Genomic DNA, 16,638 nt, shown 5'->3' with positions numbered 1-16,638 from the left:
TCCACACATACCGGTAACAGCGTTTGACGTAACCGGCCCTGCACACCCCTAAGGCGGCCTCAGCCTCCATCTTAAACTGGAGTGACACAGTGAAGTCAAATGAGTGGCAAGCCCCTGCCCTGAAATTCAAGCATCAAAATGACAGAAATCTCTAAAAATCGTGTCACAAGGACATCACAATAAACATTATAAGTAATAAGAAAAACATGATTCATAAAATCTAAAAATTGAGAAGAACAACATCAGCAGATGGCAAAGTTCATTTTCTCAACTCCACTGCTATCCTAACACAGTAAGTCTTCACTATTGTATTACTTTTGTCAGGTTAATTACCCTATAGGCCCATACCTAAAAGAAACACTTAATCAGAATTTGCCTCTCCTTCAGCCCCCTGTGGCACTGATCCTTTACCTTATGTAATGATTACATTTTTACCGTTTTCTTATGCTTGCAACACCTGAATATCATTTTTTTTCTGTTTCAGACTGTTCTCAGATTTTCAATGATGGGAATACAAAAAGTGGATTTTACAAGATTCGGCCTTTCCAGTCAACAACTGACTTCACTGTGTATTGTGATATGACAGAAGGAGGAGGATGGACAGTCATCCAACAACGAGCTGATGGCTCTGAGAGGTTTGATAGGTCTGTATCATGATATATGACCGACAATGAGATGTAAAACTGTAAATTAAAAGGGATGAAAACATTCTTGACATTAACTCTTTCAGGGCTGATTTCGACTTTTGTCAAAATTCAGGAGTAGAGGACGGTAATCAGCTGTAAACTGCAACACAACTCACTCTTGTGCTTTAGTTTGACTCTCTTTGCTAGAAGGAAAGTTACATAGGTTTGTTGATTTAACCTCGATTCCCTATGTGTGCATGAGTAGTGAAGAGTAAACAACCTCTAAAATGTCACTGACATCTGGTGAGAGACCAAAGCGAATGTGCAAAGCAAAATACTCCATGGACGTTTTACGTAATTTCATTGAATAGGACTCTGACCTGTCGGACTCCAAGTTTGATGCAAGTGATCTGGAGATCCATCCATCCATCCATTGTCTCCCGCTTATCCGAGGTCGGGTCTAGGGGCAGCAGCTTGAGCAGAGATGCCCAGACTTCCCTCTCCCCGGCCACTTCTTCTAGCTCTTCCGGGAGAATCCCAAGGCGTTCCCAGGCCAGTCGAGAGACATAGTCCCTCCAGCGTGTCCTGGGTCTTCCCCGGGGCCTCCTCCCGGTTGGACGTGCCCGGAACACCTCACCAGGGAGGCGTCCAGGAGGCATCCTGATCAGATGCCCGAGCCACCTCATCTGACTCCTCTCGATGCGGAGGAGCAGCGGCTCTACTCTGAGCCCCTCCCGGATGACTGAGCTTCTCACCCTATCTTTAAGGGAAAGCCCAGACACCCTGCGGAGGAAACTCATTTCAGCCGCTTGTATTCGCGATCTCGTTCTTTCGGTCACTACCCATAGCTCATGACCATAGGTGAAGGTAGGAACATAGATCGACTGGTAAATTGAGAGCTTCGCCTTGCGGCTCAGCTCTTTTTTCACCACGACAGACCGATGCAACGCCCGCATTACTGCGGATGCCGCACCGATCCGCCTGTCGATCTCACGCTCCATTCTTCCCTCACTCGTGAACAAGACCCCGAGATACTTGAACTCCTCCACTTGGGGCAGGATCTCGCTACCAACCCTGAGAGGGCACTCCACCCTTTTCCGGTTGAGGACCATGGTCTCGGATTTGGAGGTGCTGATTCTCATCCCAGCCGCTTCACACTCGGCTGCGAACCGATCCAGAGAGAGCTGAAGATCATGGCCTGATGAAGCAAACAGGACAACATCATCTGCAAAAAGCAGTGACCCAATCCTGAGCCCACCAAACCGGACCCCCTCAACACCCTGGCTGCGCCTAGAAATTCTGTCCATAAAAGTTATGAACAGAATCGGTGACAAAGGGCAGCCCTGGCGGAGTCCAACTCTCACTGGAAAAGGGTTCGACTTACTGCCGGCAATGCGGACCAAGCTCTGGCACTGATCGTACAGGGACTGAACAGCCCTTATCAGGGGGGCCGGTACCCCATACTCTCGGAGTACCCCCCACAGGATTCCCCGAGGGACACGGTCGAATGCCTTTTCTAAGTCCACAAAACACATGTAGACTGGTTGGGCAAACTCCCATGCACCCTCCTGGACCCTGCTAAGGGTATAGAGCTGGTCCACTGTTCCGCGACCAGGACGAAAACCACACTGTTCCTCCTGAATCCGAGGCTCGACTATCCGACGGACCCTCCTCTCCAGGACCCCTGAATAGACTTTTCCAGGGAGGCTGAGGAGTGTGATCCCTCTGTAGTTGGAACACACCCTCCGATCCCCCTTCTTAAAGAGGGGGACCACCACCTCGGTCTGCCAATCCAGAGGCACTGTCCCTGATGTCCATGCGATGTTGCAGAGGTGTGTCAGCCAAGACAGTCCTACAACATCCAGAGCCTTGAGGAACTCTGGGCGTATCTCATCCACCCCCGGGGCCCTGCCACCAAGGAGTTTTTTGACCACCTCGGTGACCTCAGTCCCAGAGATGGGGGAGCCCACCTCTGAGTCCCCAGGCTCTGCTTCCTCATTGGAAGGCATGTTAATGGGATTGAGGAGGTCTTCGAAGTATTCCCCCCACCGACCCACAACGTCCCGAGTCGAGGTCAGCAGCGCACCATCCCCACCATATACAGTGTTGACACTGCACTGCTTCCCCTTCCTGAGACGCCGGATGGTGGACCAGAATCTCCTCGAAGCCGTCCGAAAGTCATTCTCCATGGCCTCCCCAAACTCCTCCCACGCCCGAGTTTTTGCCTCAGCAACCACCAAAGCCGCATTCCGCTTGGCCTGCCGGTACCTATCAGCTGCCTCCGGGGTCCCACAGGACAAAAGGGTCCCGTAGGACTCCTTCTTCAGCTTGACGGCATCCTTCACCGCCGGTGTCCACCAGCGGGTTCGGGGATTGCCGCCACGACAGGCACCGACCACCTTACGGCCACAGCTCTGGTCAGCTGCCTCAACAATAGAGGCACGGAACATGGCCCATTCGGACTCAATGTCCCTCACCTCCCTCGGGATGTGGTCGAAGTTCTGCCGGAGGTGGGAGTTGAAGCTACTTCTGACAGGGGGCTCTGCCAGACGTTCCCAGCAGACCCTCACAACACGTTTGGGCCTACCACGCCTGACCGGCATCCTCCCCCACCATCGAAGCCAACTCACCACCAGGTGGTGATCAGTTGACAGCTCCGCCCCTCTCTTCACCCGAGTGTCCAAGACATGTGGCCGCAAGTCCGACGACACAACCACAAAGTCGATCATCGAACTGAGGCCTAGGGTGTCCTGGTGCCAAGTGCACATATGAACACCCCTATGCTTGAACATGGTGTTCGTTATGGACAATCCGTGACGAGCACAGAAGTCCAATAACAAAACACCGCTCGGGTTCAGATCAGGGGGGCCATTCCTCCCAATCACGCCCTTCCAGGTCTCACTGTCATTGCCCACGTGAGCATTGAAGTCTCCCAGCAGAACGAGGGAGTCCCCAGAAGGTATGCCCTCTAGCACCCCCTCCAGGGACTCCAAAAAGGGTGGGTACTCCGAACTGCTGTTCGGTGCATACGCACAAACAACAGTTAGGATCCGTCCCTCCACCCGAAGGCGAAGGGAGGCTACCCTCTCGTCCACCGGGGTAAACCCCAATGTACAGGCTCCAAGTTGGGGGGCAATAAGTATACCCACACCTGCTCGGCGCCTCTCACCGGGGGCAACTCCAGAGTGGTAGAGAGTCCAGCCCCTCTCAAGGAGATTGGTTCCAGAGTCCAAGCTGTGCGTCGAGGTGAGCCCGACTATATCTAGCCGGAACCTCTCAACTTCGCGCACTAGCTCAGGCTCCTTCCCCTTCAGAGAGGTGACATTCCACGTCCCAAGAGCCAGTTTCTGTAGCCGAGGATCGGACCGCCAAGGTCCCCGCCTTCGGCCACCACCCAACTCACACTGCACCCGACCTCCTTGGCCCCTCCCATAGGTGGTGAGCCCATGGGAAGGGGGACCCACGTTGCCTCTTCGGGCTGTGCCCGGCCGAGCCCCATGGGTGCAGGCCCGGCCACCAGGCGCTCGCCATCGAGCCCCACCTCCAGGCCTGGCTCCAGAGTGGGGCCCCGGTGACCTGCGTCCGGGCAAGGGAAAACGCCGTCCAAAATGGTTTTTCTTCATAGGAGGTTTGTTTAACCGCTCTTTGTCTCATCCCTCACCTAGGACCAGTTTGCCTTGGGTGGCCCTACCAGGGGCATAAAGCCCCGGACAACAGAGCTCCTAGGATCATTGGGACACGCAAACCCCTCCACCACGATAAGGTGACGGTTAAAGGAGGGGGTGATCTGGAGATGGATTTCAAAAATGAAAGTGAGGTACCAGCATCATCTGATCGGTCCTCAGCTGATCGTGGAGCTGAACACTTGTGTGTAGCTGATAGATAGATAGATAGATAGATAGATAGATAGATAGATAGATAGATAGATAGATAGATAGATAGATAGATAGATAGATAGATAGATAGATAGATAGATAGATAGATAGATAGATAGATAGATAGATAGATAGATAGATAGATAGATAGATAGATAGATAGATAGAAAAAATATTCAGCCCTCAAAGAGTTAAAGGATTTTTGACTACTCAGAAAAAGACCAGGGGTGCTTAAATGGATAGGCTGGGATAGGCAGTGCATTGAGGACTCAGTGTAGGTGAGGTCTAAAATGTAGATGTCTATGTGTATAATCTGCCTAAATCTGCATTTTAAGTGGTATGTCACATTAGTAGAAAATGCTAGGGGTTTTACTGGGGTCATAGAATTAGGCACAAAATAGTAAGGCTAGAATGTGGCCGGTCGTCATCCTGCACAGCTCAGCTCACTACGATCCTCCTAGCCTTTTAAATTTCTGTCTTCCTTTTATGTGATTTCCAGATGTCTAACCCATTTGTCACGGCTGAGCTGCACTAAGCGAGTGATTTACTGCAGCTCACCGAGATGGATGACAGCTCAGGCAGGGCTGCCTTGTTTTAATGAAACTCAACACATTCCAAACAGGACACAAAAAAAATAATAATAACACTCTTATGTGTGGACACACCTGGGTTGATGACTGAGTAAATGCAAATTCTGAAGATCTACTGTATATCTTAAAATAGAACAGATTATACCAATCCTAAATATTTGAAATGAATACTTTGACAGGCTGCAATCTTTAATGTTATTAATTACCACATCAACATAAAGTACTCGACAGAATCCCCCTTTTAAATACATGTATTATATAATGCTTGCAGCTTTGGTGAATCTCTGTCTTGGAATAAAACAAGGTTTCATACTCATCCTAACCTTAAACCCATAGGTAGTAAAAAGAAAATACATCTCTGATGGGTAAATTGGCTGCTACTGCTACTTAGAAGAGCTTTCCAGAATTAATGTAAACACAACTTTATATAATTCATGTCGTGCTTATTGTGCTTGCCTGGGCAAGGTTATGCTATCCATCCATCCATTATCCAACTGCTACATCCTAACACAGGGTCACGGAGGTATATTGGAGCCAATCCCAGCCAGCACAGGCCGCAAGGCAGGAACAAATCCTGGGCAGGGCGCCAGCCCAATGTAGAGCTTATGCTATTTTCTTATTATTTGACATTTTTTAATATGTAACTTCATCTAAATGGAGTAGGACTAATGAACAATATTTGGTAGAAAAGCAAAACATGCCTGTTGTATTTATAATTTTTATTCCAATTTACAACATTTACTTAAAATTTCAGTTTGAAGGGTCAGTTTTATGTCACTGGCAGTAGTTACGTATTGCTTGCAAGGAAGCAGGTGCCCTCCAATAAATTATTAAATGTCTGAATTTAGCTGCAATGTGTAGAAATAATTTGTTAAGTGGAAAATTGATCATAAAGTCTTTGTTTCATATAAAGTATCATAGAAGATTCCTTTTGATATCCTTTAGTCCATCCATTTTCCATATCTGGTTATCCTGGGCAGGGTCGTGGGGAAGCTGGAGCTTATCCCAGCAAGCACAGGCTGCAAGGCAGGATTAATCCCTGGGCAGGGCAACAATCTATCACACGGTGAACACACACTCACACACCCACATTAAGCCCAATTTAACAGCACCAACTCACCTAACCAGCACGGTTTTGGACTGTGGGAAGAAACCAGAGCTCCCAGAGAAAATTCACGCATACATGGGGAAGAAAAGGAGACTCCATGCAAGATTTGAATCCTGGTCTTCTTCTTCTTGTGAGGCAGCACTGCCATCACTGCATCACTGTATCACCTGGGTTTTTGATATAAACATTAAAATTATATAACATAAAATGCTGAAATCAGTTTAGTCCAATTCAGAGTTATGGGGGCCCAGAGCACCACTATGGACAAGACAGATACCATCTGTGGACAGGACGCCAGTTCATCAAATTGCAAGCCCCAAACAATCCTACAGTGCACTCACATTATGTCAATTTAGAGTCACTAGTTAAACTAACAGACACGTCTTTAAGGAGAAGATGGAACGACCAGTGTACATGAAGGGAAAAAATAGCAGATGCATAAATATCTACATTTACACTGTACAGTTACTGATTTCTGATACGGATGTGAGCAACACTGGAGCTACAAGGAACAGTCCTGTCTTCTTTCTCTTCACTCTGTCCAACTCTGACTATGAATATAACACCAGGTTATGAAACTTGCAGAAATTCTCAGATGATTCTGCGCCTAAAGGATATATTGATCAAGGGGCTGAGACAGAGTATATAAAAGAGTCAGGTGGAGAACTTTTGTTTCTTGGTGCAGAGAATTGTCTGCATCTTAACATCTGCAAAACCAATGAACTGGTTATTGACATACGCTGCACCAAGCAGCCTCTATGTTCTGTCACTCTTCAAGGAGTATATGTAGAGGTGGTCCACTCTTACAAGTACTGGGGGGCCCACATTAATAATGGGTTGGACTGGTCTCAGAACACAGAGGAGCTATATAAAAAAGGACAGAGCAGGCTCTTTTTCCTTAAGACACTGCATCCCTTTAATGTGGGAGGTGACATCCTTCACATCCATCCATCCATTTTCCAACCCGCTGAATCCGAACACAGGGTCACGGGGGTCTGCTGGAGCCAATCCCAGCCAACACAAGGCACAAGGCAGGAACCAATCCCGGGCAGGGTGCCAACCCACCGCAGGACACACACAAACACACCCACACACCAAGCATCCTTCACATCTTCTATAGTTCTGTGATGGCCATATGATTTTCTACACTGTGGTGTGCTGGTAACATCACTTTAAGAGAGGCCCACCGAATCAACAAGCTACTTAAAAGGGCAAGCTCAGTTTGGACCCCCTAGAGGTCATAGCAAAGGAGAGAATTAAAGCAAAACTGAGTGCCATTATGAGCAATGCTGAACATCCTTTCTCACTGACACACTAGCACTGAGGACTTCCATCCAACAAATCATTCAGCAGAAGTCAAAAAACACTACTGGGGCTCTCTTATACCAACAGCAATACACCTGCATAATGCCTCACTGTGACTGGGACAACTGGTTAGAAGAGTTCTTTCTTTTTAATTTCCTTGCTTTAAGTCATTCTGGTGTGTGTTCAGACCAAAGTGTGTGTATTTATTTATTTACCTGCTTACTTATCCATCAATTTATTTATTTATCTAAAGAGCTTCTGTAAAAAGACAAATCTCCCCCTGGGGACAAAGGAAGTTATTTCTATCTACCTACAGTTGTATATTGAACATTTTCAATGAAATAAAAAATCTTTTTTTTCTGTATGTAATTGACATAAATTCATGTAATTCTAAGGGAACATAAAACTTCAGAAAGGGAAAAATAGCAAAATTAAAACATTTGCCCCTTCTGAAATGCAGCAATATTTCTTCTATGACCACTGGAAATGTCATCAGACATGGTTGTTTAAACCCTGTAAAACCCAAATATTAAAAAAAATGAGCAATTTTTTTTGTCCTTCCAGATGTTGTTATAGGAGGCCTCTGATGCAGAAATGAAAGAGTTTTTAAAATTTTTTTGTTTTAGTTAGTTTTTAGGGATATGTTGTAATATTGCAACATTGGGCGTAGTTGTGAGCAGAACTTCCACATTTTGTACTCACACTCTCTAAACAAATATAAACACCTAAGGGTTTAATTGCAAGTTTTACTGCTCATGTACCACCATAAGACTATATATTATGAATAATAATTGAACAACATTTGCATTTTTATCAATTATGATTTATTGATAATCATAATTTAGAAAACAGGATAAAATTGTATTTAGTCAACTTAATGAAAACTGTCTATAACCAATGACTATTCATTTGCAGTGATAGTCCCAAAAACAGTTCTTGTCATCTGAAAAGCAGAGACGGACATTGCACTTGCTGCACAGCGTGTTGGTATATCCTTTACCACAGTGTCTGCAGCGTCCTCTCTTTGTTTTCACGGGGAAATGTGCAATAATGTTCTTGCGCACTTGGCTGAGATCCTATTTGCTGGACTCCCGTCACCTGAAAATGGCCTCTTTTGCGCATTCAAAGGGCTCCTTGATGTTTCTGGGCTCTTATTGCCTGACGATGGTCGCCCTCTCTTTAGTCTGTTGGCAGCAGCATTCATCAATATAAGAGAAGATGCGAGTTGCCCCTGTAACTGTCTCCTGTTCAAAATCTCCTTCTTAGGAATGCTGAGAGCTTTGCAGTCCCGCTTGTAGAGGAGCCAGGCGTTGATCACAGCAAGGATAATGGTATGCCAGAAGATGTATATATACCAGCGGCATGATTTTATAGGGAACTTATATTTGGCTGCAAATGACAAATCCACATCTCCCATGTATTTATTGTAGATACCCACAATGTAAGGCCTTTCAACTTCAATGTAAGTTCTGGTGGCTTTGTCCCAGCGTTGAATTTTTTGCACAGGCTCTGGGCCAGCAAAGGTTGACACAAGTGTAACCGCCCTGTTGTCATACCATTTGACAGCACAGATGTTGTGGTTCCCCTCCACTCTGGCATCAAAGCTTCCTCTCCCCTTTTTCTTCAAGCTCTTCTCATCCTCAAGGTTACAATTGGGTAGGCGTACTTGCCTGGCTGTTCCAACATAATGAATTCCACAATCAAGGAGCTTAGCTACCAATGGGACAGAGGTGAAGTAGTTGTCTGCGAAGATCTTGTAGTTCTGACCTTTTGGGAGTGTGGAGGCAAGCTTCATCACAAAAGCACCTGACAATCCAAGTTCAGATTTGGCTCGTATCCCAACAATACTGCCTTGGTACACATCGAAGTCACAGAGCATGCCAGAGATGCCAGTTTGAATAGTTTGAACCCACATGGGTGGGGCTTGCCTCGCATATATTGCTTGATGTAGCTGAATTTACCCTTGAAAGGAATCATCATCTCATCCACAGAGTTGTGCTATTCTGGTACCACCTGCAGGCATTTCTCTCTGAATGAATCAAGCCATGGTCTGAGTTTCCAGAGTTTATCTTTCTTTCCTGTCTCCGACACTGTCAAGTTGTTTGTGAAATGTAATGATGTCAACAGAACTAGAAATAACGCATTCCTTTATGTAATTCAAAGTCCACAACTCCAGCCAGGCAGGTCAAAACTCCAAATTACAGTAATCCCTCACCTATCGCGGGGGTTACGTTCCAGAGCCCCCCGCGATAGGTGAAAATCCGCGAAGTAGCGACCTATATTTATTTTAGTATTTATACATATTTTAAGGCTTTATAAACCCTTCCCACACTCTTATAAACCTTTCTCACTCTCTTGTTAACCTTTCCCACACTCTTAAAAACACTTCCTATGCTCTTAAACACTTTCTACATTCTTAAACACCTCAGACCAACACTGCACACTGCACGCAGCGATCAGACGTCAATGTGTCTGCACTCGCTTTGTGAAGGGGGGCAGCTGAACTCACGCTGAGCAGAAATGGACTTTGTGCTGCTTCTGCCAAAATGCCTGCTTGTCGATCTGCGCGTTCGGAAGGAGGAGGAGTGTGTGTGTGAGGGCTGAACGCAAGTTCGCTCAAACCCCCCTCCCCGGAGGCGCAGTTCGCATTGTCAAGGGGGTGGGGAGCTGAATGAACGCTAAGGAGAAGTGGACTTTGTGCTGGCTTTGTGCTGCTTGTCGCTCTGCCTGTCAATAATTTAAAGATAGATAGATAGATAGATACTTTATTAATCCCAATGGGAAATTCACAAGCCTGTACATCACCAATTTTCCTGTCTCACTGTCTTGTCTTGCGTGAAGTTAAAATGTTTTATAACAGTGAGATGTTACTCATATCCTTAGCCCGACATCCACATATCATATGTGTTAACAAAGTGTGTTTTATAAGTTTACATGTGTTTAAAGCATGTGGGATGGGTATTTTAAGGCTTAAACTATAAAAATGTTTATTTATATGGTCTTTCTATATCGCGGATTTTCTCCTGTTGCTGATGGGTCTGGAACATAACTTCCGCGATAGGCGGGCAATCACTTGTATTTAAAAACCCGCGAAGTCGTGAATTCGCGAAAAGTGAACCGCGAAGTAGCGAGGGAATACTGTATAACAAAGAAATTACATGCAGAACTTTGGAATCACCATAGACATTGTAAATCTATTATTCTATTCTAGTTTTTATTTCCATATGTGAATATGAAGTGTAAAGTCCCCATGCAATATGTAAGGTGCATATGCTACTTTGACTACCAACCTCACCCAATGTTGTAGAATTACAACATGGACATAATAAGCTCAAAATCTAATTTGATGAAAATTTTCCACAGTAACTTAGTACCTACATGCTCCTAGACATTGTAATAAACACATAAAAAATATTTCAGGCATTTTACTTACTTGAATCTTGTTATATCCAGTCCAGTAAAACAAGGGGATGAGCTTCAAGGAGCGGTTGCAGGTTGAATGAGTTCATGACCCAATGGCCAGGCACATATACATATTTACTATCCAATAGCATTGCAAGGCTAAACAATATGACTCAATGACTATGTAAATGTGGTTATTTAAAAAAAAAAACATTTACAGGTATATTTTCAGGAGAGCTAAAGATAATGTAGTAATTTTACAACAGTGGGCCTTGCTTAAGAAAAGAGATGCTGCACACTACATCAGTTAAAGTTAAAGGAATTATTAGCAGCTGAAGCATATTAATCATTGCAATAATGATCCAGTCATTGGATCCAATCCAATTGGCTTTTAAGTACTTTTTTATTGGCCAGGCAGTGTATGAGCCCCATTCAGTCCTATATGCACTGCAGTCTTTGTCAGAAACATTGCTCTTGTGCTCTTTAGGGTTGTTCAAGGAGCAAGGATATCTTTTCAAATATTAAAAAAAGAGTTTATCTTGTGATGTGTGAGACCCTGTCTTGCACCCCAAAACACGAGGCTGAGTCTCAGTATTTTAGCAAAACCAGCTTTTATTCCGCTTGAAACAGGAACAGCACAGTTATTTATTGTAGAGGGATCTGCCACTCTCCTATACACAGACACAGCAATCCGGCAGGGTCATGGCCAAATAATACTATTCCCTGCATTTATAATATTCCTTCCATCACCCATCGATGACAGGCACTTATAGCGCGAACACGATTGACTCGGATTTGCTTTCTCTGCGAGCCACTACAGCGCTGGGAGCCTGCGGTTGCCCCAGCAACTGATAGGCTGTCTTCCACAGATGCAGTGATCGTGCTTCTTCTGCATGTCATCCCGTTAGACGGAGTCCCAAAACAGTTTAGAAACCTTACAATACATACAGTAAATTCATAAAGTACATATTTAGACCCTTTCACAATTTTTAGCAATTTTGTTATTTTGGAACCTTTTGATAAAATCATTTAAATTCATATTTTCCCCACATTAAGCAACACTTATTATCCCAGAATGACAAAGTGAAAATAGGAATTTTTATGTTTTGTAAATTAATTAAAAATAAAAACTGAACTATCATATTGACACAAGTGTTTAAACCCTTTACTCAGTACTTTGTTGAGGCCTCTGCAGCAGTGATTACGAGTCTTTAAGGTGTGATGCAATGGACTTGGCACACCTAGATTTAGAGATTTTTCTGCCATTTGTCTCTGCAGATCCTCTGAAGTTCAGACAGGTTAGATGAAGACCGTCAAAGGGCATTGTAACCACAAGGAGGTGCTAGAGAGCCCCAAACCACAGACACAGCAATACAGCCCACAATGTATAAATAAAACAAAGGGTTTTTATTCCACAATACACTTTCCAATGAACACCTCTCCAACCATTAGCCACAATTATACAATAAACCAGCAATAAATCACCAAGCCTTCCTCCTTCTCTCCTTTGCTGAGTGTTGTTCTCTGCCTCCTGGCTTCCTTTTAAACCAGACCAGGGATCTGCTTCTGGTCTCCTGTCCAGGTTGTCCAGAGCATTTCCCACATGTGTGGAAACCAGTGCAGTCCTCCACCAGCAGCTCCCTCTGGTGGTCCCCAACAATCCCAACAGGGCTGCATTTACGGACTCCAACTCTCATGCAACCCTGCGAGTGTCCTGATCGGGTTTAGGTCAGAGGGACACTGCCACCAGTCGTGTGGGGGGATGATCTGCTCGCTATGCCTGTTCGCCTCTTCCTTCATCCTGGCCAGGATGCTTGGACTTCCTCTCTGGCATTTACAACAGTTATTTTTCTGGTCTCTCCAGAAATGTGTGATTAATTTCCAGTGTGGGTTCTGGCTGGGTGACTCAGGTAAATTCCCAGAGTTGTCCCAAAACCACTCCTGTGTTGTATCAGTATCAGAATCAATGAAGTGTTTATTCATCTCTGCAACAACAACAATAACAACAATATTTATTTATATAGCACATTTTCATACAAATGATGTAGCTCAAAGTGCTTTACAGGATGAAGAAAAAGAAAAGAGACAAAATATAAAAAATAAAATTAGGCAATACTAATTAACACAGAATAAAAGTAAGGTCTGATGACCAAGGAGGACAGAAAAAAAAAAACTCCAGACAGCTGGAAAAAAAAAGTCTGCAGCGGTTCCGAGGCCACAAGACCTCCCAGCCCCCTCTAGGCATTCTACCTAACGTAAATGATCTCAATCAGTCCTCATGGTATTCAGGGTTCACATGGAAGAACATGATGGATGACGGTCATGTGGACTTCTGGCCTTTAATCCATCAATGTGGGGACATCACGGTGCTTTGATCAGGTGGTGGTGGTGCAGATCGCCACCACAGAAAACCAGAAAAAGAACAGCAGAGAAAGTAGGGGTTAGTATGGATTTCGGAGCCACCATGAATGATAATGATAATTAAATGCATATACTGTACAGAATATCAGGAATAAACTAAAATGAAGCTAAGAGAAAGCCATGTTAAAATAATGTGTTTTTAGCAGTTTTTTAAAGTGCTCCACCATATTAGCTTGGCGAATTTCTATCAGTAAGTTGTTCCATATTTTAGGCGCATAACAGCAGAAGACCGCCTCACCACTTCTTTTATGTTTAGTTCTTGGAATTCTAAGTAGACACTCATTTGAAGATCTAAGGTTACGAGTTGGAGTGTAAGGTGTAAGACATTCTGAAATATAGGATGGAGAGAGATTATTTAAGGCTTTGTAAACTATAAGCAGTATTTTAAAGTCAATTCTAAATTGCACAGGTAACCAGTGTAGAGACATCAAAACTGGAAAAATGTGCTTGGATTTTCTTTTCCTAGTTAAGATTCTAGCAGTTGCATTCTGCCACTCGTTGCAAATGATTGATGTCTTTTTGGGTAGTCCTGAGAGGAGTGTGTTACAGTAATCTAGCCGACTGAAAAGAAAAGCATGAACTAATTTCTCAGCATCTTGCAGTGTTATAAGAGGTCTAACTTTTGCTATATTTCTTAAGTGAAAAAATGCTGTCCAAGTAATCTGATTAACGTGATTTAAAATTCAGATCAGAGTCAATAGTTACCCCTAAATTCTTTACCTCTGTCCTGACTTTTAATCCTAATGGATCAAGTTTATTTCTAATACCCTCATTATATCCATTTTTGACAAGCAATAAAATTATTATTTATTTATTTAGTTTGAGAAAATTACTACTCATCCATTCAGTGCAATGTGATCTACTAACAAAACTTCACTTTGGAGTGGTCCAAGGTGACTTAACTGAGATACATTTTTCTTGATATTACATATTTAGCAGAAGACCTGTGAATCCTTCATATTAACAAGGATTTTTACCATCATGGCAACATGACACACTGCATAAAGATGAATAACTGATCTACTTTTGTTTTGTAAGTGTTATGAAGACCCAAAGAAGTGTTTGTTAAGGACTTTTTATATAAAAGTAACTATGTAATAAATGCATTACTGTGCTATTCCAGTCAGTGTGCTCTTTTGTGTCTTATATTGGCAGGTTTCTTTTCTTCATGTATTTTAATTCATTTAGTGAGGGCATTTCAGAAGCTCCACTGTAAGATGCTTCTCCAGCAGGTCTCTTTCAATTTGTAGCTTTATAACTACATATTACATTCTTTATTGTATATGGTTTTAAAACTCACTTGTCATATTTAAATTCCATTAGCCACATAAATGAATGTTTAGTCCATACACTAGATAAAATGCAGAGCAGGTGTAAATAAGAAACTATTTAAAAAAAATACAAACAACAAAGAGAGTGTCCAGCCTAATAAACTGTAACTCTGTTTCCCAAATTGCTTTGAGGCAATCACAGTAAAATATTTGATTGGTGTAATTAGAGGAAATCATTAAAATATTCCACTGCCCTGCTCATCCTGAGGGCGCATTTCCAGTAACTTCACGGCTAAATTACTAAAAGTACTCTTTGTTGTATTGTGACATCATTGTAAAAGCAGGCACAACAAAAATGTTCAGTATCTTTGCAGTGTATTTCTGCAAGGACTCAGAGCATACACAATGATTCCCAAATGCTGAACTGTAACAGAAAAATACAAAGAATTCCAAATCTACAGACGGGAACAAATTATAAACGAAGAAGCCATAATTGTCTCTGAAATAACATAAAACTGAGAGAAGTAATTAACACCCATCATTGTTTATTCCATCTTTAACAAAAAGCAGACTTTGTTTGCATTAGAGTTTTTGATTCACCAGAATATCTTTATATATAATACGCTATTATATACTGTATATTCTGTTCGTTTGTCTGTCCAGGATTTTAAATCACCTGTAGCTCACAAACTGTTTGAACTATTGACCTGAAATGTGGTACACATATACTATGTGACGTCTACTATCTGCTTTTGGGTGATGATTGACCTCCAAGGTTATTCCTCTTTTTATTTTTATTTTATTTTATTGTAGAATCAACTCTCGGCAGCGGCCAACAGGGTGGCTGTGCAGTGCATGCATACTGGCACTGTTCTCATCCCTACCACCTTCGCCGTTACTTCCCCTACCTCTTCATACCTTAAATCATTCTTGAGGCAGATTGAAGACTTAAGTGCCAACTTAAGTGGAAAATTAAAGAACACGTACTAAGTAATTGAAACACAAACACTGACTTAATCAGTTTTAACGCAAAAAGATACCGACGAAAGAAGAGAAGAAGCGGGCCGATAGAGTTGAGAAAAGAAGGGCTGCTCAGGAAGCAGCAAGTGCATCAACCTCTGAGCAGACAAATGCTAAACGTACAGAGAAAGAGCATAAAAACTATGAACGGTCAAGTCAAGTGTATTCACTGCACATTATCATGCAGTGCGCAGTTACTGATTTCAAATAATAACAAACATGAAAATGGCATGGTCAAAAAAGGACCCATAACCTAATATTTTGTTGCATAACCTCTTAATGAGACTTCTGTGTCTGTTAACTGGGAGTTTTGTGCTCTCTTCCTGAGCAAACTACTCCATTTGTGTCAGGTTTGAAGGGTGCCTTCTGAAGACTACATGTTTCATTTCTTTTCATAAATGTTTGATAGGATTCAAAGCAGGGCTCATAGAAGGCCACTTTAGAATAGTCCAATGTTTTGTTCTTAGCCATTCTTTGAGACTTTTAGCTGTGTGTTTTGGGTCATTATCCTGTTGGAGGATCCATGACCTGCAACTGAGACAGAGCTTTCTAAAACTTTGCAGTACATTTCACCCCACAATATCTTGATAGTCTTGAGTTTTCGTTGTTCCCTGCACAGACTCAATGCCAGGCCCAGAAAACAATCCTAAAATATAACCAAGCCTCCTCCATTTCATAATAGGTATGGTGTTCTTTTCTTTGAAAGCTTCATTTTTTTCATCTGTGGACATAGAGCTGATGAGACTTGACAAAAAGCTTCAGTTATGTCTCATCGGTCCAAAAGACATTCTTTCAGAATCATCGTAGCTTGTCAATATGCATTTCAGCAAATTTCAGTCTGGCTTTTTGATGTTTTTCTTTCAACAGTGGAGTCCTGCAGAATCTTCTTCCATTGAGGCCACTGTCACTCAAAAAGCAATAGATGGTGAGATCAGACAGTGATGGAACTTGACCTTGGATTTCACCTTGTATTTTCTTTGATGTCGTCCTTTACTGTTTGTCCACCATTCTCACATCCTT

At 43.2% G+C, this 16,638-nt stretch overlaps 1 protein-coding gene across 1 annotated transcript in view; it reads left to right on the top strand.

The window, feature by feature from the left end:
• Window positions 1-16,638, top strand: part of fgl1 (fibrinogen-like 1) — a 100,921-nt gene that overhangs the window by 31,243 nt on the left and 53,040 nt on the right. Inside the window, exon 4 of the mRNA XM_028802079.2 lies at window positions 485-644. Coding sequence (XP_028657912.1) covers window positions 485-644 — 160 coding nt within the window. The remainder of the gene's footprint in view (window positions 1-484; window positions 645-16,638) is intronic.

Source organism: Erpetoichthys calabaricus, chromosome 5 (assembly GCF_900747795.2).
Source record: "Erpetoichthys calabaricus chromosome 5, fErpCal1.3, whole genome shotgun sequence".
Taxonomy (NCBI): Eukaryota; Metazoa; Chordata; class Cladistia; order Polypteriformes; family Polypteridae; genus Erpetoichthys; species Erpetoichthys calabaricus.
The sequence above is the reverse complement of the archived record's forward strand: the minus strand, read 5'-3'. Positions and strand labels throughout refer to the sequence as shown.